At 43.2% G+C, this 21470-nt stretch overlaps 2 protein-coding genes across 3 annotated transcripts in view; one reads left to right on the plus strand and one right to left on the minus strand.

The window, feature by feature from the left end:
- The window catches only part of STXBP2 (syntaxin binding protein 2), a 66231-nt gene that overhangs the window by 16339 nt on the left and 28422 nt on the right, over positions 1-21470 (minus strand). The window contains exons 5-11 of the mRNA XM_075858799.1: positions 16465-16543; positions 13562-13665; positions 7773-7921; positions 6642-6726; positions 6125-6255; positions 3932-4039; positions 3797-3854 (exon numbers count right to left, since the gene is read on the minus strand). Of these exons, the coding sequence (XP_075714914.1) occupies positions 3797-3854; positions 3932-4039; positions 6125-6255; positions 6642-6726; positions 7773-7921; positions 13562-13665; positions 16465-16543 (714 nt within the window). The remainder of the gene's footprint in view (positions 1-3796; positions 3855-3931; positions 4040-6124; positions 6256-6641; positions 6727-7772; positions 7922-13561; positions 13666-16464; positions 16544-21470) is intronic.
- Positions 9871-21470, plus strand: part of RETN (resistin) — a 115541-nt gene continuing 103941 nt past the window's right edge. The window contains exons 1-2 of one of the 2 annotated variants that reach the window (XM_075858802.1): positions 9871-10231; positions 18008-18155. In XM_075858802.1, coding sequence (XP_075714917.1) covers positions 18151-18155 — 5 coding nt within the window. In that variant the 5' untranslated portion in view covers positions 9871-10231; positions 18008-18150. The remainder of the gene's footprint in view (positions 10232-18007; positions 18156-21470) is intronic. The other variant, XM_075858800.1, reaches the window with a different exon arrangement.

Consider the following 21470-nt stretch of genomic DNA (forward strand, 5'->3'; position numbering starts at 1 on the left):
GAGCGGGAGCTCAGTCACTCGCGTCCTGCATCCCCAGCGCCGGAACCCTTTTTTTTTTTTAACGGCCATGAAAAACAGACTGGAAATGGATGAGAATTTGGAGACCCGGATGCAAAATAAACATGAAAAACTGACAATTGATCAGTTTTTATTGGCCGGTACTGCACAGGGTCCTGCTCAGACGTCAGACACTATGATATAACCTCGCCCCAGAGTGCCCGCTCGGTGCCATCTGCCTGGCCCTGCTGCAGTTTACACTGCTCTCACCTGCAATGTCGGAGACTGGCTGGGGGGGATGTTAGTGCATGCAGTATATAATGGATTATAGATTCTGTTGACCTGTTCCCTGCCGGGGAACACAGAAGTTATAATCAATTAGATAGACATTTTTCCAATTGTATTTCTGATCATGTATTTGCAGAGGTTAAAAGTTGTGAAGTTACATACAATAATTATAGCAATATATGGTAAAAAGTTATTTATATAAAGAAAATTAATAAAATTATCTTTTGGTATTAAGGCCTGTTCACATCACCGTTCGCTTTCCGTTCAGTGGTTCCGACTGAGGTTTCCGTCGTGGAACCCCACAACAGAAAGTCAAACGGAAATCTTAGCTTCCATTTGCATCACCATTGATATCAATGGTGACGGAAACACTGCTAATGGTTTCCGTTTTTCACCGTTCCGGCAGGTTTCCGTTTTTCCGATGGAATCAATAGCGCAGTCGACTGAAAAACGGAAACCTGCCGAAACGATGAAAAACGGAAACCATTAGCAGTGTTTCCGTCACCATTGATATCAATGGTGATGCAAACAGAACCTGTGGTTTCCGTTTGACTTTCCGTTGCGGGGTTCCACGACTGAAACCTCCGACAGAACCCCTGAACGGAAAGAAAACGGTGATGTGAACATTCCCTTAATGTTAAATAAACAGAAAAAAAACAATAAAAAAAAAAAAAGAGACTCAAATCGAAAATCGCACAAAGTGCTGAAACAAAATATCTAGTTTTTCTTTTTTGGCAAAATCGTCCAGCCCTACATGGGAGCCTTGTTATGAGGTACAACAATGCATCACATATATATACTCCTTCTCGGCTAAGACGAGTATATAATGTAACCACTGGACACAGAATAAACCCATGAATTGTGGGTAAGTGAGTTTTTTCAAAATATAAGAGCGGAGGTGAGGGGCAAAGAAAACTAATATAAGAAGCTCACAGGACAATGGACCTCATTTATTAAAATTCCTTGTTGCCCATAGCAATCACAGAACAAGTTTCATTTTTCCAAAATAGCTTAAGAAATGAAAGCGAAGCTCCGATTGGTTGCTATGAGCAACAAGGCCAGTTTTACTGTTAAGCAGAATCTCTAGTGACTGGTATAGTGCCAAGGGACTGGCGCAGCGCAAATGTGGTGCCGATTTTCAAAAAGGGCTCTAGGTCTTCCCCAGGTAATTATAGACCAGTAAGCTTAACATCCTTCGTGGGGAAAATGTTTGAGGGGCTATTGAGGGACTATATACAGGATTATGTGACAATAAATAGCATTATAAGTGACAGCCAGCACGGTTTTACTAAGGACAGAAGTTGTCAAACTAACCTAATCTGTTTTTATGAAGAGGTGAGCAGAAGCCTAGACAGAGGGGCCGCTGTGGATTTAGTGTTTTTGGACTTTGCAAAGGCATTTGACACTGTCCCCCATAGACGCCTAATGGGTAAATTAAGGACTATAGGTTTAGAAAATATAGTTTGTAATTGGATTGAGAATTGGCTCAAGGACCGTATCCAGAGAGTTGTGGTCAATGATTCCTACTCTGAATGGTCCCCAGTTATAAGTGGTGTACCCCAGGGTTCAGTGCTGGGACCACTATTATTCAACTTATTTATTAATGATATAGAGGAAGGGATTAATAGCACTATTTCTATTTTTGCAGATGACACCAAGCTATGTAATATAGTTCAGACTATGGAAGATGTTCATGAATTGCAGGCAGATTTAAACAAACTAAGGCCCCATGCACAAGACAGCAAAAAACCTCCGTTTTTGCGGACCGCAATTGCGGTCCGCAAAAACGGAGCAATTCACTTTCATTGAACACTGACACCTTTCCGTAGCACTACGGAAGGGTGTCAGTGCCGTGGAAATGTTCCGGGAATTATGGAACATGTCCGTTCTTTCGCATTTTGCGGGCCGTGCTCCCATACTTTGTATGGGAGCACGGCCCGAAAATGCGGCTGTCAGTCAGCGGCCGGCCGTGCCCGTGATTGCAGGAACGGTCGTGTGCATGGGGCCTAAGTGTTTGGGCATCCACTTGGCAGATGAAGTTTAATGTAGATAAATTTAAGTTATGCATCTGGGTACGAACAACCTGCAGGCATCATATGTCCTAGGGGGCGCTACACTGGGGGAGTCACTTGTTGAGAAGGATCTGGGTGTACTTGTAAATCATAAACTCAATAACAGCATGCAGTGTCAATCAGCTGCTTCAAAGGCCAGCAAGATATTGTGGTGTATTAAAAGAGGCATGGACTCGCGGGACAGGGATGTAATATTACCACTTTACAAAGCATTAGTGAGGCCTCATCTAGAATATGCAGTCCAGTTCTGGGCTCCAGTTCATAGAAAGGATGCCCTGGAGTTGGATAAAATACAAAGAAGAGCAATGAAGCTAATAAGGGGCATGGAGAATCTAAGTTATGAGGAAAGATTAAAAGAATTAAACCTATTTAGCCTTGAAAAAAGACGACTAAGGGGGGGACATGATTAACTTATATAAATATATTAATGGCACATACAAAAAATATGGTGAAATCCTGTTCCATGTAAAACCCCCTCAAAAAACAAGGGGGCACTCCCTCCGTCTGGAGAAAAAAAGGTTCAAGCTGCAGAGGCGACAAGGCTTCTTTACAGTAAGAACGGTGAATTTATGGAATAGCCTACCGCAGGAGCTGGTCACAGCAGGGACAGTAGATGGCTTCAAAAAAGGGTTAGATAATTTCCTAGAACAAAAAAATATTAGCTCCTATGTGTAGAAATTTTTCCTTCCCTTTTCCCGTCCCTTGGTTGAACTTGATGGACATGTGTCTTTTTTCAGCCGTACTAACTATGTAACTATGTAACTATGTATAAATCTGCCCCAACATTGAGTTGAAGGCAAGAGTATGGGGACAACCCGCACCAAGATGTAGGGAGACTCACTGATATCCTGAATATGGCAAGAAGCCCAAAGCCGAAACAGAAGACAGGACATTCTGGAACGACTTGATGGTACAAGATAATAATTATCGTTGTCGTAATTAACGGGTGAATAATAATTCTAATAATAAAGAAGAATGGATTTTATCTGAACACGCAAATTGCAGAAGTATAGAAACCTTTTTCACTCAAAGCAGTACAGAGGGCAGCAATGTGGGTAACACAGGCGCCTTTTTATACAAAGTGTAGGGGCAGATAAAGGATTGCATGACTGATCTTTGTGCTGTCTGAGGCTGGCAAAAAAAACCCACAAAAAACAAAAACACACAACCCAAACACATAATCCTAAAAGACCCCATACAAAAAGGATCAGTCATATATCCCGTAAAAGCGGTACACGACGCCAGAGCCCGTTTCAGTGGCCTCAAAAACGTTGCAGTTTTACTTGGGCGCCCTCTAATGGACAGTACAAAAAAAACAAACAAACACACACCACAGCAGACCAGACCTGACGTCGGAAATCCTGTAATAAAATCTCTATCTATACACGTATCTGAACGCTAAGAATCAATATCAAAGTACAGCGCAGAATGAGATCTACCTTGTCTGTAGTCATTCTTTTACTCTCACAGAAGGATCTCAACAATTCGGTCACTTTCCTGCAAAGACAAAGATATTTAACCAGAAGTACCTGAGAATGTACACCCGGACAGAGTTATGAGATAAAGTCGCTTACTTAGACACATCTGCGATGTGCATGTGGCGGAGCTCCACCCACAGATCATCATCTTCATCTAGAAGGACCTGCTTCTCACGGGAGTCCCCAATGCCAGAGGTCTCATAGCTGCGAGAAAGAATAAAAAGTAAATATATATATATATGAAAAGTGCTACATGCAAACCAAAATCATTTAAAGCCCACGACAAAATAACCACAACAACAATCTGCCATTGTTTATTTTCCCATAGAGGGGCTCTCTGCTTTCCACAATCCCTACTTGCTAGAAGAGTCTGTTTACCAAGTGTCGCCCTCCTGGGGCCCCCAGTGATCAGTTGTAATCTGTGGGGAATCCTGGCAGTAAAAACACGGCTGCCTTCTTCCAAAAACAGCGCCACACCTGTCCACAGGTTGTGTGTGGCATTGCAGCTAAACCCTATTCACTGCAATAGAACTGAACTGCAATCCCAGACACAGGTGTGGAGTGGTTTAACCCCTTAGTGACCACCAATACACCTTTGCACAGAGGTCACTAAGGGGCCTTAGGATAGGCTGCCACCTTTTTACGGCAGCCTAGTCTAAGTCCTGCACAGGTGTCCCATGCAGGCTGGAGCAAGTGCTCAGCCGTCTAATGACAGACAGGCTCCTGCTCCAACGGTAGCGATGGAAGTTTATTTTGATTGCGGCCGTTTAACCCGTCAATAGTGACCGCGGCAAAAAACGATGGCAGAATTTCTATTTTTTTTCCCATTGTCCCCCAAAAAAGTAGTAATATAAATTAAACAAACAATAAGTCCCATGAACCCCCGAAAAAGTACCAATGAAAACTATGTCTCGTCCCACAAAAAACAAGCCCTCATCACTACATTGACGGAAAAATAAGAGTTCTGGCTCTTGGAAGGAGATGATGCTAAAAACAAATGATTTTTAATTCAAGTGTGTTTTTATCGAGCAAAAGTAGTAAAACATAAAAAACCTAAACATATGTGGTATCATTGCAATCGTACAGACCCATAAACTAAAAGGAAACATGTTATTTAGGCTGCACAGTGAACGGTGTAAATTTAAAACGCTTAGAACAATGGCGGAATTGCTGTTTATTTTTCTATTCCCTCCCAAAAAGTTAATAAAAGCAAATCAATAAAATTATATGTACCCCAAAATACAACTAATCCCGCAAAAAAAAAACAAAAAAAAAAAAAAACCCTTATACAGTTATTTGCAAAAAAAATAAAAATAAAAGTTATAGCTCTTTAAATGTGACGATGGAAAAACAAAAAAAAGTTGCTTGGTGAAGGCCTAAAATAGTCTGGTCACTTAGGGGTTAAGGAAGACTGGGTTTATATTCTCCCTGTCATTGGGGCCTGACCCTTCAGGCTGAGACTGTCCAATCAGTGCAGACTGTATCAGACCGTGTAGGGACACACCTACTGACAAGGGACATGGTAACACCCAGCCGTCAATTTAAAGAGGACCTGTCACCTCTCGTTTCATAAAGACTTGTATTCCCCATGTCGTAACATTTCTGGAACGTATTTTCTTAGAACTCTACATTGTGCCGCTCTTCTGGTCTTCCTATCACAAATTTAGAAATCAATTGACAACTGGGTGTTACCATTACCTTGTCAGAGGGGCGTGTCCCTACACAGTGTCAGGCCCCATGCACACGACTGTATATTTTCCCTCCCCTGTAAATACTGGCCGTAAATACAGGTCCGTTGTCATCCGTATTTACGGACCCGTAAAAAAAAAAAGGGGGCTGGAAATGATGTCACATGATCGCTCAGACGCCATTTTCTCTGCTTCTCTTTATTCAAAAATTTAAATCCCCTGATGTCGCCTACCAACGCTCCCGTAATTACGGGTGCACACACGTAGCCACCTGTAATTGCGGGAGCCCCATAGACTTCTATGGGCTGCCCGTGCAGTAATTACGGCCTGAAATAAGACATGTTCTATATTTTTCAACGGCCCGGGCACCTTCCCGTACGCAAACTGGACGGTAACCGTGGCCAATAGAAGTCTATGGGCCCGTAATTAAGGGCGTTTTTACGGTTGTGTGCATGGGGCCTCATTCTGTCAGCTCTGATTGGACATGGTCAACCTGTATAGGGACACCCCCAAATGGTGACACCCAGTTGTCAATTTATTCATCTCGCGATCACACATGGATGAAGCACACTGCAGGTGAGGGGTGATGCACTGCACCTACTGGTATATGTCTTGATGAATATTTAGGAGGTCGTAAGCCATGGCCTGAAAGGTGAGCTCATGCAGGAGGGGAGACACAGGGTCATATCCACGATCCACAATCAGGAGCTGGGAGCGGGACTTGTCTGGGCCCTGGGATGGGAGAGAAATGGGTGAAACAGAGGGAAGGGATGCGGTAATCAGGACTGGTAGGAAGAAGCTTAACTGACAGTAAGGAGAGACAGGATCTGAACAGTCTAGAAAAGCAAGAAAGGCTTGTGGGACAGAAAAAATAAATAAAAGGAGCATGGAAGTGGTGGACATCACAGAATCATAGAAAAAGGCCCACTAATGTCTGTCCTTCCAGGTGGAGGCAGCGATTCCCAATGTATGACGTCTTGCCCTCTCCAGCGGTTCTTCACAGGCGGGATGTGATCAAGGGTAACGGACCCGCATGGATCACGGCTACCAAGACATGTTCCTCAGAAAAAGATAAAACCGACCAAGTAGAGAATCACAGTCCAGGACGGAGATCTCACCTCTCCCATGCTGGGGTTGTCTGCTTTGAATGCATTCAGCCTATCTTGCACCATGTGAGCGAGGGTGGTGTTGTCCTCATAGCCACTGCAATAGCGGGAAATAAAGAACGATATGCCCATTAGTAGAACTGTGATAAGTATACTGGCAGAGTTTGTCACCAGAACAGACCTCTTTTACTACCACAACGAAGTAGATTTCTCACGGGATAAGCTCAAGGGTCAGGCTCACTTTCCCACCTCCTCTAGTCCTACTCACAGGTAAGAGGGTTCTGGGAACAAGTCTTGCATTTTCTAAATGATGATATAGACACTATGGTCTGTGGACTCCACAGAATCAAGCTTCACCCTCACATTCTAAACTGAAGCTCTATACTACACCAAGGCGGCAAATGGATAGTAGCCCTCCATAGAAACATGGGTGGCTCGGTGGTTACCACTGTTGGCTTGCAGCCCCGGGATCCTGGGTTTGAATCTAACCAAGGGCAACATCTTCATGGACTTTGACTCTTGGAACATTGATTCAGAATTTTTTTTTAATAAAACGGAAACCAGCCGGAATGGTGACAAATGGAAACCATTAGCAATGTTTCCGTCACCATTGATATCAATGGTGATGCAAATGGAAGCTAAGATTTCGTTTGCCTTTCCGTTGAGGTGTTCTCCCGACGGAAACCCTCAACGAAAAGCCAAAGCTGGTGTGAACAGGCCCTAAGCTACACACACACACACACACACACACACACACACGTTCCCCCCCCCCCCCCCTATCTCTACTGCTCATGTTACATTTTTCTGGCCTCACAGTGGTGCCCTTATCCCTGCGTTAGGAGCCCTCTGAACTCAATTCCATGATATACAGTGGGGTTGTAGCGGCTTAAAAAGACCCAGTCATTGGTTACGAGACCAGATTAGAATGCCTAGCAGATAGATTTCCCATCAGAAAGAAAGACTCAAGTCAGGCTTATTCACAGGATTGATCCATTTAAACAGAATTACACAAAGATCTACTGATCATTTCTAACCCCCAGTTATGGGGAATCTACTTTCATGAGACCTAAGAGTCACTGGGAACACAAGACCGTTTGCTCTCCTGCACCATCAGAGCAGGCCATACAACAGAAGGAGATTTACCTGCGGTATCGGACAGCTGGATACTCCTTTAACGTCTCACATAGTGTGGCAATCTGTTCTGCCAGCATCTCCAGGCATCTGTTCCGATCATCCTTTTCTACCTTGCTGAAGAGTGTGTGGAAAGAGTCCTTTGCATCTAAACAGTAGACCTAGAGGTACAAAACTGGGGTTATAAGACTGCATTGTGATGTGTAATGGATAGGAGTCTAAGGAAGATCAATATAACACTACAACATGGACACATATGATCAATTAATGATGTCTGCCCGGCATATGTATCACACAAAAAACAGATCATGTGGATGTCCATGTCTGCTAATCTACATTGCTTATTGAGAGTCTGATATCCATCTATTGCAGGGGTGGGCAAACTTTTTGACTCGCGGGCCACAATGGGTTCTAAAATTTGACAGAGGGGCCGGGCCAGGAGCATTTGGAGGGAGTGTTTGGGCCGGATATACTAAAGCATTAAATGTAGTGTGTGCAAACCTCATAGCACAGTAAGAACACTACAACCCAATTTATTAACTGTCTTTCAAATGTGAAAAATAGCCCTTATCAGTTAATAAATTTGTCTCAAGGAATATGCAAGATATGGCATTTACATACTATTTCGCAGATACTGGGAGGAGGAAATGTAAATAGATTAAAATAACATACGCACTGTGATTTATCAAGAAAAAAGTTCTGTTGACTCTGTAAATTAGCTGCCAACCTCTGAGCAGTAGCCGCCCGTTCTTGTGTTGACTGCTTGCTAGCATAGTTTGCATGCTTCGTGGCAAAGTGACGGCTGATATTGTACTCTTTGAAAACCGAAGGGCTTAATGGTGACGTGAAAATTAAAGTGAAATAAAGAGAAATACGCGCCACATTAACCCCTTAATGACCGGGCCATTTTGCACGTTAATGACCAAGGATTATTTTTTGTTTTTCCACGGTCGCATTCCAAGAGTCGTAACTCTTTTTTTATTCCGTCGACATAGCCGTATAAGGGCTTGTTTTTTGCGGGACGAGTTGTATTTTGTAATTGTACCATTTTTAGATGCTTATAACATATTGATTAACTTTTTATTAACTTTATTTTAGGAGAGAATTGAAAATAAGCAGAAATTCCAGAATTAATTTTCACGTTATAAATTTACGCCGTTTACTATGCAGCGTAAATAACATGTTAACTTTATTCTATGGGTCGGCACGATTACAGGGATACCAAATGTGTAAAGGTTTTATATGTTTTTTCTACGTTTGCACAATAAAAACCCTTTTAGAAAAAAATTACTTGTTTTTGCATCGCCGCGTTCCAAGAGGCGTAATTTTTTTATTTTTCCGTCGATGTGGCCGTACGTGGGATTGATTTTTGCGGGACAATGTGTAGTTTTCATTAGTACTATTTTGGGGTACATAGGACTTATAGATGAACTTTTATTTTATTTTTTATGGGGGGAATGGGAGAAAAGAGAATTTTGCCGTTGTTTTTTGCGTTTTCTTTGGACGCCGTTCATCCGGCGGTTTAATTAATGTGTTCATTTTATTGGTCAAGTTGTTACGATCGCGGGGATACCATATATGTGTATGTGTGATTTTGTTTTGACCGTTTTATTAAATAAAACCACTTTTTGGGGCAAAAAAGTAGTTTTATTTGACTTTGACTGTAATTTTTTTTATTTTTTTTTTCACAAACTTTATTTAACGGTTTTACTTTTTTTTTTTTAGTCCCACCAGGGGACTTCACTATGCGATATGCCGATCGCATATATAATGCTTTGGTATACTTCGTATACCAAAGCATTATTGCCTGTCAGTGTAAAACTGACAGGCAACCTGTTAGGTCATGCCTCTGGCATCGCCTAACAGGCAGATGCTGAAGACAGACCTGGGGGTCTTTGTTAGACCCCCGGCTGTCATGGAAACCCGACGGCGACCCGCGATTTGTTTGCGGGGGCGCCGATCGGGAGACAGAGGGAGTTCCCCCCTCTGTCAAACACATTAAATGCCGCTGTCACTGTTGACAGCGGCATTTAATGGGTTAAACTGCCGGAATCGGCGCGTGCTTCGATTCCGGCAGTTGCAGCAGGAGCCAGGCTGTGTATAACAGCCGTGCTCCTGCCGCTGATCGCGTGGGTAAACTGTCAGTACCCGCGCGATCACAGGACGGATATATCCGTCCTCCTGCGCGAACTAGCAGCTGCTGAGGACGGATATATCTTGGACAAGTTCGGCGGGCCGGATTAAAAAGCCTAACGGGCCGTATGTGGCCCGCGGGCCGTAGTTTCCCCATGTCTGATCTATTGTCTAATCACAGGCTTAGGGCTGCTGCTTTGTATATGCCTCCATGCTTTACACTGCAGCTCTGCTATGTAGGAGCCCAAGTCCAAGAAAAAAATCACCAGGATGTCAGTGCAAGGAGAGACAATTTCCACTGCAGCAAAGTTTTCAGATCAGACTGAATATCATTTCCGGTATGTGCACTACAGTTTTTTTCCTGCACCATCAGACCAGTTATATTTCTTCACTGAGGTTGTTGATGGTCTAGTTATTCTAAGCACACTCATATGGCATCAAAATCAAGTTTCCGAGCAGTATATCAGGTGCATTAAAAGGGGGGCTCGGAGACTACACTTTCACAATAAGCCCACCAAGCCCTTCACAACATACTCCATCTAGTAATGTTACCCAAAGACGGATCTCAGGGACTTAAGCTACAGGCCATTCAAGACTGCGCTACTTCAACAGGCCGAAATACATTTTTAGTAAGACATACGCTATGATCTACGAGCACATTTAGTGCTGGGGATTTTCCCACCAAACTAGTGATGGCATATTGTGCCAGGAATTGCTTGTCATTGGGGGCCCACTGATGGGGAAATGTGTGGCTGACCATGATCACCGGGGTTTTCAGAGCAGCGGCGATCCGGGTGAGAGAAGCCTCTTACATTACATTTAGAGCTAGATGGTGACATGAGATGTGATGTCATCACGTAGCAACATCGCATCCAAGTACAATGCAATGCAGCAGTAACACAATGTGACGGCCCTGCTTCAATGCTCCAAGGTATTGCATCCAAGGAAAGCAGAAACAAGCAGCAGGTTGTCCCACCGCTGAGGATTTTGGAGTCAACAGCTGCCCCGGGTGTATTACTCCATCAATACAGAACATATAGATTAGAGACTGTAACTGTCCTGCTTCCTGTAGGCCACAGAATGCATATGTCAAGTTTCTATGAATACGGGACCCTATGTATCTCCCTTGTACATGGCTACACTCCACATAAACAAATGCAGCAGTAGCTGTTAGTTTTCCAGGGAACCTACATCACCCCTATTAGTTCCACTCCCCTCGGAACATACGACTTTGGTAGTGCCAGTCGAATTTCTGTGACATAAGGACATCGTGCAGTTATCGGCTTCCTTCCTGCAGTTGTAATAATGGACATGGATTTTACATATGAGAGGCAATTATGGCAGCCGAGCGCTGCACCCATGTTTACACTCTCTCCGCTTCTGTAGTTTCCGATTGTTTAGATCATATCTATGCTATTAATGAGATAACAGGACATGAAGTGATAAGCTTCTACATCACAAACTGCCTCAGTAACTGTTGAGCTGACGGGTCTTTTAAAGAGGCTCTGTCCCCACATTATAAGTGTCCTATCTCCTACATAAGAAGATCGGCGCTGTAATGTGGGTGACGGCAGTGCTTTTTATTTAGAAAAACAATCTAATTTTACCACTTTATTAGCGATTTTAGTTTTATTCTAATTACTTTCTTAATGCCCAACTGGGCGTGTTTTTACTTTAGACCAACTGGGTGTTGTACAGAGGAGTGTATGACGCTGACCAATCAGCGTCATACACTCCTCTCCATTCATTTAGTCAGCGCATAGGGATCCTGCTAGATCAGTATGTGCTGTCTTATACTGACACATTAACGTTAGTATTTAGACAGTGAATAGACATTCCTTCCAGCCAGGACGCGATGTCTATTCACAATCCCGGCACTTCGTTAATGTTTCTGTGGTACTTACATCAGAGCAAGTGTAATCTCTCTGTAACCTGTCATTTACAGTGTGATCTCGCGAGATTACGCTTGCTCTGCTGTAAGTACCACAGAAACGTTAGCGAAGTGTCGGGATTGTGAATAGACATCCCGTCCTGGCTGGAAGGAATGTCTACTCACAGTCTAAACACTTCAGTAACGTTAAGGTGTCAGTACAAGGGCTTATTTAGACGAACGTGATATACGTCCGTGCATCTCGCGTAATTTTCACGCGCCTCGCACGGACCTATGTTAGTCTATGGGGCCGTTCAGACAGTCCGTGATTTTCACGAAGCGTATGTCCGCTGCGTGAAACGCACGACATGTCCTATATTTGTGCGTTTTTCGAGCATCACGCACCCATTGAAGTCAATGGGTGCGTGAAATTCACGCGCACCACACGGAAGCACTTCCGTGTGACACGTGTGATTCGCGCAACAGCAGGCAAAACTATGATTGAAAACAGAAAAGCACCACGTGCTTTTCGGTTTACAAAACATACAAACAGGGGGTCATAATGATAGCGGCTGCACGAAAATCACGCTGCCGCGCATCATATGGTGAGGACACACGGAGCTGTTAAGTGCCTTTTGCGCGTGCAAAACGCTGCGTTTTTTGCGCGCGCAAAACGCACACGCTCATGTAAATCCAGCCTAAGACAGCACATACTGATCTAGCAGGATCCCTATGCGCTGACTAAATGAATGGAGAGAAGTGCATGACACGGATTGGTCAGCATCATACACTCCTCTGTACAACGCCCACTTGGTCTAAAGTAAAAACACGCCCACTTGGGCATTAAGAAAGTAATTAGCATAAAGCTAAAATCGCTAATAACGTGGTAAAAATAGATCGTTTTTCTAAATAAAAAGCACTGCTGTCACCTACATTATAGCGCTGATCATATTATGTAGGAGATGGGGCGCTTATAATGTGGTGACAGAGCCGCTTTAAAGGGACATTTGTAGTTACCATGCAGCTGGATAGAATCCGTTGTTCACAGTTATCAGCTACTGGCTGACTAATGTTCTTCAATGAGAGGTTGACAGAAATTTGCCCGCATAAATCACGACTTTATCGCACATATGTCCAGTGCAGAGAGCCATATATACATGAGTGAGAGATATAAGCAGCTCATGTTATAATGCTGCCGCACTTTATAAGCTACAGACTTAATAAGGACCTGTTACCTCTCTTGACAGGTCGGTTTTAGTTAAGAATTGTATTCCCCATAAAATTACAGTTCTTTCTTAGATAATTGTCCTGTTCCTCTGTTATTCCTCCTAGAAATGTATGAATAAATGGACAACTGGGTGTTAACCAGTTGAGGGTGTGTCCCCTACACAGACTAAAACTGTCCAATCAGTGCAGACAGAGAGAGACTGTAGGGACACACCCCTTTGACAAGGGAAATTATAGCACTCACTTGTCAATTTATTGATACAATTCTAGGAGGAATAAGAGAGGATAACAGTGATAAAAGGGAACAAAAGATTGAACTCATACAGAAAATGGAGATAAGATTTCAATAAATCTAAGCGAAAAAAAAAAAAATCCAACCTCTCCTAGCAGGGACTCATTTATCAAAACTAGATCAGACACAATCAAATCTCAGCTTTAATTTCTTAAACCGCTCTGGAAAGATTGTGATTGGTTGGTATGGGGAGAAAGTTTTTCTATTGACAAATGAGGGTCATTATTCGTGGATGGAACATCGTACATAGGCCTCTCTGCTGCTGTAAGCACGACTTACCTGGCTCTCATATGGGAGGAATGCCAAATTAATTTCCTTTAAGGTCTTTATCACTTTTGGTACTCTGGATTTCCCCAATTCATTAAATAAGCTTTCTGGACAAGCTGAGGAGGAGAAGAGGAAAGAAGTTATTTTTTACACCCATAGAAAGATTTTGAACATTAATTCAGGTTCAAAACTATGGGCCTCATTTATCAAAACAGTAAAAACTAGTCTAGTCACTCATTGCAACCAATCAGGGCTCAGCTTTCATTTCTTACACTGCTCAGGAAAAATGAAAGATGCTCTGTAATTGGTTGCTATAGACAAGTTTTAATAAACATGTATGCAGTAAGCTCCTTATGTTCTCCGGAGCAACACTTTGCCGCAGTCCTTCTGCTCTTGCAAGTCCCGAGAAGCTCGATCGTGACTCAAAACCAAAGACAATATCCTTAAAGTGAATGTCAACTTTTTATCTTCATGTTTTTAGGTTCAAAATTCTGTGCTGGTTAATGTCTTAATATATTTTTATAGTGGACAGCACTCAGGTTTGCTGATACAGAGCTCCAAATCTTCTGCATAGACAGAGCTAAATAATAACATTCTGGCTACTTGCAGCTACCACCAGAGGGAGCTTACTGCATACCTCTAATACATTGAGCTCAATAACAACACAGCTCCCTCGGTTAACTCTAGGGCTATGCGGAAAATTTGGAACTGTATCAGAAAAATGAAGCTCTGACCTCTATAAAGATTATATAAACCGTTTAATGACCGGATGCGTTTTGGACCATGATGCCCAGAGCAAAATGTCACCTTTTGGAATGCGGAGGAGGAGGGAGAAGGAGGAGAAGAAGGAGAAGAAGCACACTGACTAAGGCCTCATGCACACGGCCGTGTCCGTTATCACAGCCCGTGATTATTGGCACGGCCCGGCCACCGATGCCAGCATTTCCGTGCCATGCTCCCATACAACGTATGGGAGCATGGCCCGTAAAATCCGAAAAGTAGGACATGCTCCATATTTCCCGGCACGGTTTTACGACACGGGCACCTTTCCGTAGCGCTATGAAAGGGTGTCCGCGGCCAATAGAACCTGCCGGGTCCGTAATTACGGAGTTTTTTTTGTGCATGGTGCCGAAGCTGGAAATAGTATGGGGACCGTGGCTCGATACGTCCCATTTTTTGTCTAGAGAATTGTTGAGATTCTGGCTGGGTCTTATTTAAATAGTATCTTGGTCCATACTTGGATTGAATAACTGCCTGGAGGTCATTGGGCTCTTAGGGGGAGGGGAATATTTTGTTCCAGAATGTGGGATGGCTAGGATTTGGGTCCATATGTATGTTTCTTGGGATTATGTGAACCCCTTGGCGACATACGACGCACTATTACGGAGATGTCGCCAAGGGGAAAGTATGGAGCCCGCTCACAGGCTGAGCACGTTCCATACTTGGCGGGTGACCGCCGTGTTATACAGCCGACACCTCACTCCAGTGGGCGGAATCAAAGTTCACTTTGATTCCTGCCCGATTAACACTTTAAATGCTGTGGTCATTTAAATTGTTATAATCAGGGGGGGGGTGCCCCCCTCAAACACGCCATCGCGCGCAGCGCCCCCCCCCCCCCGCGGGGCGTTAGGCCGTTTACAATGGTTGGTATGGCAGCCTGGGGGCCTAATAAAGGCCCCCAGGTCTGCCATCTTTGTACTCCTTTGAAGCTCTGCCTCAGGAGGGACTTCAAAGGAGACTGTCCGTATCACGATGTGCCGCAATACAGAATTGGTATCTCCGCGTCAGTAAAAGTCCGAACTATCACAATATAGCGTTGTTTAACCCAATGGTGATCGCCATAAAAATAAAAAAACACACAAATTGCTGTTTTTTGGTCACCTTAGCGCTCCAAAAAAAATGAAATAAAAAGTGATAAAAAAAAAGTCGCTTATACCCCAAAATGGTATCGGTGAAAACTACAGCTTGCCTCGCAAAAATCAAGCCCACACATCGCTAAATTAAGGGAAAAATAAAAAAGCTATGGCTCTCAGAACATGGCGACACAAAACATTTTTTTTTTTAGCAAATAGTTTCGTTTTTTTAAAAGTGGTAAAACATAAAAAACCATATACATTTGGTATGGCCGTAATCGTATCAACCTGTAGAATAAGGTGCACATGTAGTTTTTACCACCTGATGGACGGCGTAAAAACAAAACCCCCAAAAAATGGCGTAATCGCTGTTTTTTTCCCATTTCACCCCACAAATAATTTTTTTCAGCTTCCCAGTATATTATGTGGTACAATAAATGGTGCCATGACAAACTACAACTTGTCCCGCAAAAAACAAACCCTCATACGGCTATGTCGACAAAAAAAAAAACAAAGCAGTTATGGCTTTTGGAAGGCGGGGAGGAAAAAACGAAAGTGAAAAAAAACTGAAATTGACCGTGTCTCCAAGGGGTTAAGGACGGTGGGAAGGCATGGTACAAGGCTTGTGTTTATAACGGTTATACATTCTCTTAAAAATTTATTGAATTAAACTGGAGCGGATAGCTTTATATTTTGTAAGTCTGATTTAGGGAAAAATAGTCAGAAACAGGAAAAGTACAAATGTTTTTCTCATGCTAGGATTTAAAACGTAGCTTATTCAGTTCCGGCAATAATATTTAATAATATTTACCCCACAAAATCCGCTAATTCTCCCTTGCACGGCAATGCCATAGATGTATAAATGGTGTAACGTATTAGTGGCGGTCACCAATTTCATGCAACAAGTCAATGTCCATACCCAGGTGCGACATCTCAATGTTTTCCCGTATGACCCAATACCTTAGAATCCAAATGATTAAATGGCATTAGTCATAGTTTTTACGACCCCCTTACCCTCTACCCGTGGTGTAAACTGAGCAACTCCAGACCAATAATACTCACTGTCTGTGAAGAATATATGGACCGCCTTGTACAGGGGGGCACATAGGTCTTTAAAGTCAGATATAAGAGCTCGGACAGACTGTTAAGAAAAAACATAAAACAAAAGAAACATTAAATGCTTCGCAGGAAGAAATCAAAGTCTTTCTAAGGCGATGTTCGTATTGGCGGCCATGTTCTGAGTCTCCGTCATACATTCTGCAATATTCTACGCGAAAAATAGCCGTGCGCACATGGCTATTTTTCCTGTCAAAATGACAGACATAATGATGACCCGCATAAGTCAATGAGGTCCCTCAGGAGATGATGGCATCGGTCGTACAACGGATCCAATACTGTATCCTGATTTCGGTTATAAACGCAGATGTGAACCGAGCCGTAAATCCATAGTATATGTGACAAAGGTTATATTGGTGCTTAAATAAATTGTCCATTTTGATAATCCCTTTTTGTTAGAAGCGTCCACAGGGTGTCCTGCTGCTGGAAACCTCAAAGATCAGTTGTAATCCGTGGAGAAACCCGGCAGCAAGTGATTGATTCCCCTACAGTGCCACCACAGGGGTAACTAAGCATTACACATTTCCCATTATAATCAATGGGCTGTATGTGTTATTCATGAACATGTTCGGTCATCCAGAACAAGATCATCTCTTTACAGCTGCTCTCCACTCTATAGCTAAGGAACTAGACAGGGAAACCTCAATCTATTAACTCAGAATTCCCAATTAGGGCATATGATAAGAACTTTAAATCTATTAGAAAATTAATAAAACCAAGTGGTCCCTACGAATAAGAAAAACCTCTAAGGGCTCGTCCACACGCTGCAGAATTGTCGCATTTTTTATCTCCGGAATTTCGGAGGGAAAAAAAACACAGCAGAATACAGTAGCAGCGTAGTGGATGAAATCTAACAACTCTCATCCACACGCTGCGTAAAAATTCCGAGCAGAAATTGACCTGCGGTGCGTATTTTTCGGACCGCAGCACGTCAATTCCTGCTGCGGATTGTGGACAGAATTGCTTCGTTTTTTTTTAGGGGATGTCATCATCTCCCAGCATTGTGAAAAACGCAGCAATTTACGTACCATTTTCTGACGTAAAAACCGTAGGAAATCGTGAGTTTTTTGCCGCAGCGGAGAGTCTGCTATTTTCTATGGAATTGCTGCAGAAACTTTCTGCAGCAATTCCGTTGTGTGTGGACAAGCCCTAAGAGAAGCTACAATAGAGCTAAGCGTGTAGGTGGGTTTGTACCTACGACACAGCAGAGAGTAGCCAGATGAGGTTTTAACCATATACAAATGATGAATAGCACCTCTCAGTGGACACTTTTGGCTTCACGTGTCGTTTTTACATGCGGCGCTCGTCATTTGCATCCACTAAGTGAAATACTCTAATTTCTGTCAGGACAAAAGTTCCCTTTAAAACTAGTGCCAAGTGGAAGTATTCTAGACTGTAACAACCAATCAGTGTGCAACCTCTACTAAAAATACTGGCTATAATCTAACTGGTCTCTATGCTTTTCTAACCCTCTCCTCCCATGTATAAGGTCAAAGCCGTTTTCAATTACGGAATGTGTCTGCCTCAAGCAATGTCCTATTATGGCTAGATGAGCTAAAACAGGGCCCCTGATCAGATAAAGTTAATGGCGGAAAGCAATAATCATGCTCCAAAAAATAGAAAAGACAACAAATGAGGTAACATTGCAAATACACTTAATTAAAAGTATCCTATCGTTGTGTGCATACAGCTCCTATGCAGACCTATGTTTCTCCATGGTTAAAGACTGCAAAAAAAATCCTGTGTAGTCTAATCCTGCAGTCATAGTGGGAGATTTATTAAGACTGGCATTCAATATGCCAGTCTTCATAAACCGTTCACACATTTACGAATAGGCGATCGAGGAAGGGGCGCAAGGTACTGAACCTGGCACAAGCCTCTGCTTTGCTACGCACTTTACAGGGAAATCTACACCGGCTAGAATTGCCATTTTTCTGGCATAAATGACGGTAAATCTGTTCGGCCGCGATGGCCAGTCCCCTTTTGTTAAGCCGGCCCTTTTATTCAAAAGTGGCGAGGGCAGGCGGCGTAAAAAGGGTAGCGACTTTTCGTTATTTTTGCAACAAGGTTAATAAATTCCCCCCAAACTCTCTTACATAAGTCCCCTACTTATTGTTGACCTATAAAATGTATAACAACAAGTTGGATACAGATGTGAGAGTCTGTAACCATGGAGACACATAGGTCTGCTTAGGAGTTGTATACGTAAAAAGGAAAATCTCGGCTCTTTGCTAGAACGAGTGCACAGGAGGATCTTATGGTGCAATATCACGGAACTATGTAATTGTTATTGTAGCTGGTTCTAAAAGTAGCAAGCATTGTAGGAACTGGTGGAACTGGTTTGGGTCATTATCGCCATGAGAATAGTGTCTTTATTCTCAGAGGAGAATAGGCAGACGTTACCATCAAAAAAAACATCACACTGTAGTATATAGTGAATGTGACATGGCCATGGCAAGGGTCACTGAAAACCTGCAAGACGGATTCCATTATAATGTTATGTCATGGCCATAAAAGTAATGATGTCAGATGCGTTAAGAGTCCGCATTAAGTGAATTTATAGATATAGTCAGAATCAAAGACAAGCCTTGGCCAATGTATTGAGCGGGTTTTTGTATTATCTAGAATGATCTTTCTTGTACTAAAAGAAAAAAATATTAAAGTGGGAGGGAGTGGGGTGGTGTACTTCTTACCTAGTGTAAGAGCTTCCACTGTATTACTTACACTAGGTGTAGCCACGTACACAAGACTGAGATCTCTATACACAATGCCAGGTGGCAGCTGGAAAGGTGTAAAAGCACATTACTGCAGGATACTGAAAATGCATTCTCAGGAGGGATGAATCCAGCTCCACCATCTGGTAACTGCATCTGTCAAATGTGATTGACCCCCAAAGACAATACATCCTTTCAGCTATAAAGTTTTGCATAGAAGACTAATGGAATGGTGCAATTTCCCGTGGTGTGGGCTTGGCTCTTCGTTCTAGTGAAACGTATAGTGACTCTCTACAGGGTGGTGTGCTTCAAACTTTGTGGCAAGATTTTAGGAAAACATTTTAAGGAGGACATCGGCTGTGTACAAAGAGCAAGGTCCATGCAGTAATAGTTCTCAGATTTTGGTGTTAAAGAACTAGATTGGCCTGGACAGATTCCTAACCTCAAATTCATTGAACATCTTTGGGATGAATGGTAACACTGACTACGAGCCAGGCCTTGTTAACCAACGTGGCTAGAAATCCCAGCACCCATGTTACAGAACTAGCAACGGCCATGGTATCGTAACAAGATGGTTAAGAATCAAATATGGAGGTGATGATTGAGTGTTCACATACTCTTAAAGAGGCTCTGTCACCACATTAGAAGTGCCCTATCTCTTACATGAGATTGGCGCTGTAATGTAGGTGACCGTAATGCTTTTTATTTAGAAAAACAATCTATTTTTACCACGTTAGGAGCGATTTTAGCTTTATGCTAATGACATTCTTAATACCCAACTGGGCGTGTTTTACTTTTGACCAAGTGGGCGTTGTGGAGAGAAGTGTATGACGCTGACCAATCAGGGTCATACACTTCTCTCCACAACCCCCACTTGGTCAAAAGTATAAAACACACGCCCAGTTGGGCATTTAGAAAGTCATTAGCATAAAGCTAAAAAAACACAAAAAAAAAACGCTCATAACTTGGTGAAAATAGATAGTTTTTAGAAATAAGCACTGCTGTCACCTACATTACAGCGCCGATCTCATGTAAGAGATAGGGCACTTATAATGTGGTGACAGAGCCTCTTTAACACTGTAGAAAAGTTACAACCTTGTAAAGATGAAAGTTTGTTTTGAGTGAAGGTAGATTTCAATATAAAGCCTGAGGGCGCTACACAGGTCAGGGCAGATTTGGGGAATTAAAAAACCCAGGAACTTCTCCTTTTTGCAAGTGGAAAATGGACAGGCATCGGAGATAAAATCTGCCAGCATACCCTGCTGGTTCAGTGCCTTTTTAGACCAAACACTATACATTAATATGATGTAAGAAAAATTGTCCCACTGCATTGTAGGAGCTGTTAGTCAACAGCTTTGCAAGGGGCTGTCACATTGTCTATTGCTTGAGTCCCGAGCAGGGCATTAGCTAGCGCTTTGCTCAGGAGTCCGGCCCTGCTCCCGACGTCCATATTTGGTTAATTCAGGGGTTTCCTATCGCTGGAGTTCCCAAACAGAGCATCAGCTGATGCTCTGCCTCGGGACTACAGCACTTCTGCCCACGTCACTGATCATATATGGACAGTAACGTTGGGAGCAGGGCTGGAGTCCCCGGGCAAAGCATCAGCTGATGCTTTGCTCGAGGACTCCAGTACAGCTGCCGACGACATTGTCCATATATGGACAGTGACAGAAGTGCTGTAGTCCCTAGGCAGAGCATCAGCTGATGCTTTGCTCAGGAACTCCAGCGATAGGAAACCCCTGAATTGACCAAATATGGATGTTGGGAGCAGGGCCGGAGTCCCGATCAAAGCGCTAGCGGATGCTCTGCTCGAGACTCAAGCAATAGGCAAATGGTAGCGGCTGTGCCTGGGATTGCAGCTCAGTTCATGCACTTCATTGCAATCCCAGGCACAGGGGCTCTTGATGTGTACGACGCTGTGCCTGTAACCTGTGAAAGGGCTATGGAGAAGAATGCCGCGGCCCCATCAATCAGCTGATCAGCTGGGGTGTCTGGAGTCAATATAGGACGTGTCCTATTTTTTTATTTTACGGACCGTGCTCCTATACTTTATATTGGGAGCACGGCCTGCAAATGTGGGTGACTGTACGCGGCCGGCCGGAGCTGTAATCACGGACCGGGATTTTGACATGCCTGAACTTTTTTGCAGCGTTTTTCGCCCGCGGCCATTGAGGCCCACGAATGCAAAACGCCTTTTCTGCCTCCCAGAATAAAAAAAAAACTATTTTGGCATTTTTT

The sequence above is a fragment of the Rhinoderma darwinii genome, chromosome 3 (genome assembly GCF_050947455.1).
Source record: "Rhinoderma darwinii isolate aRhiDar2 chromosome 3, aRhiDar2.hap1, whole genome shotgun sequence".
Taxonomy (NCBI): domain Eukaryota; kingdom Metazoa; phylum Chordata; class Amphibia; order Anura; family Rhinodermatidae; genus Rhinoderma; species Rhinoderma darwinii.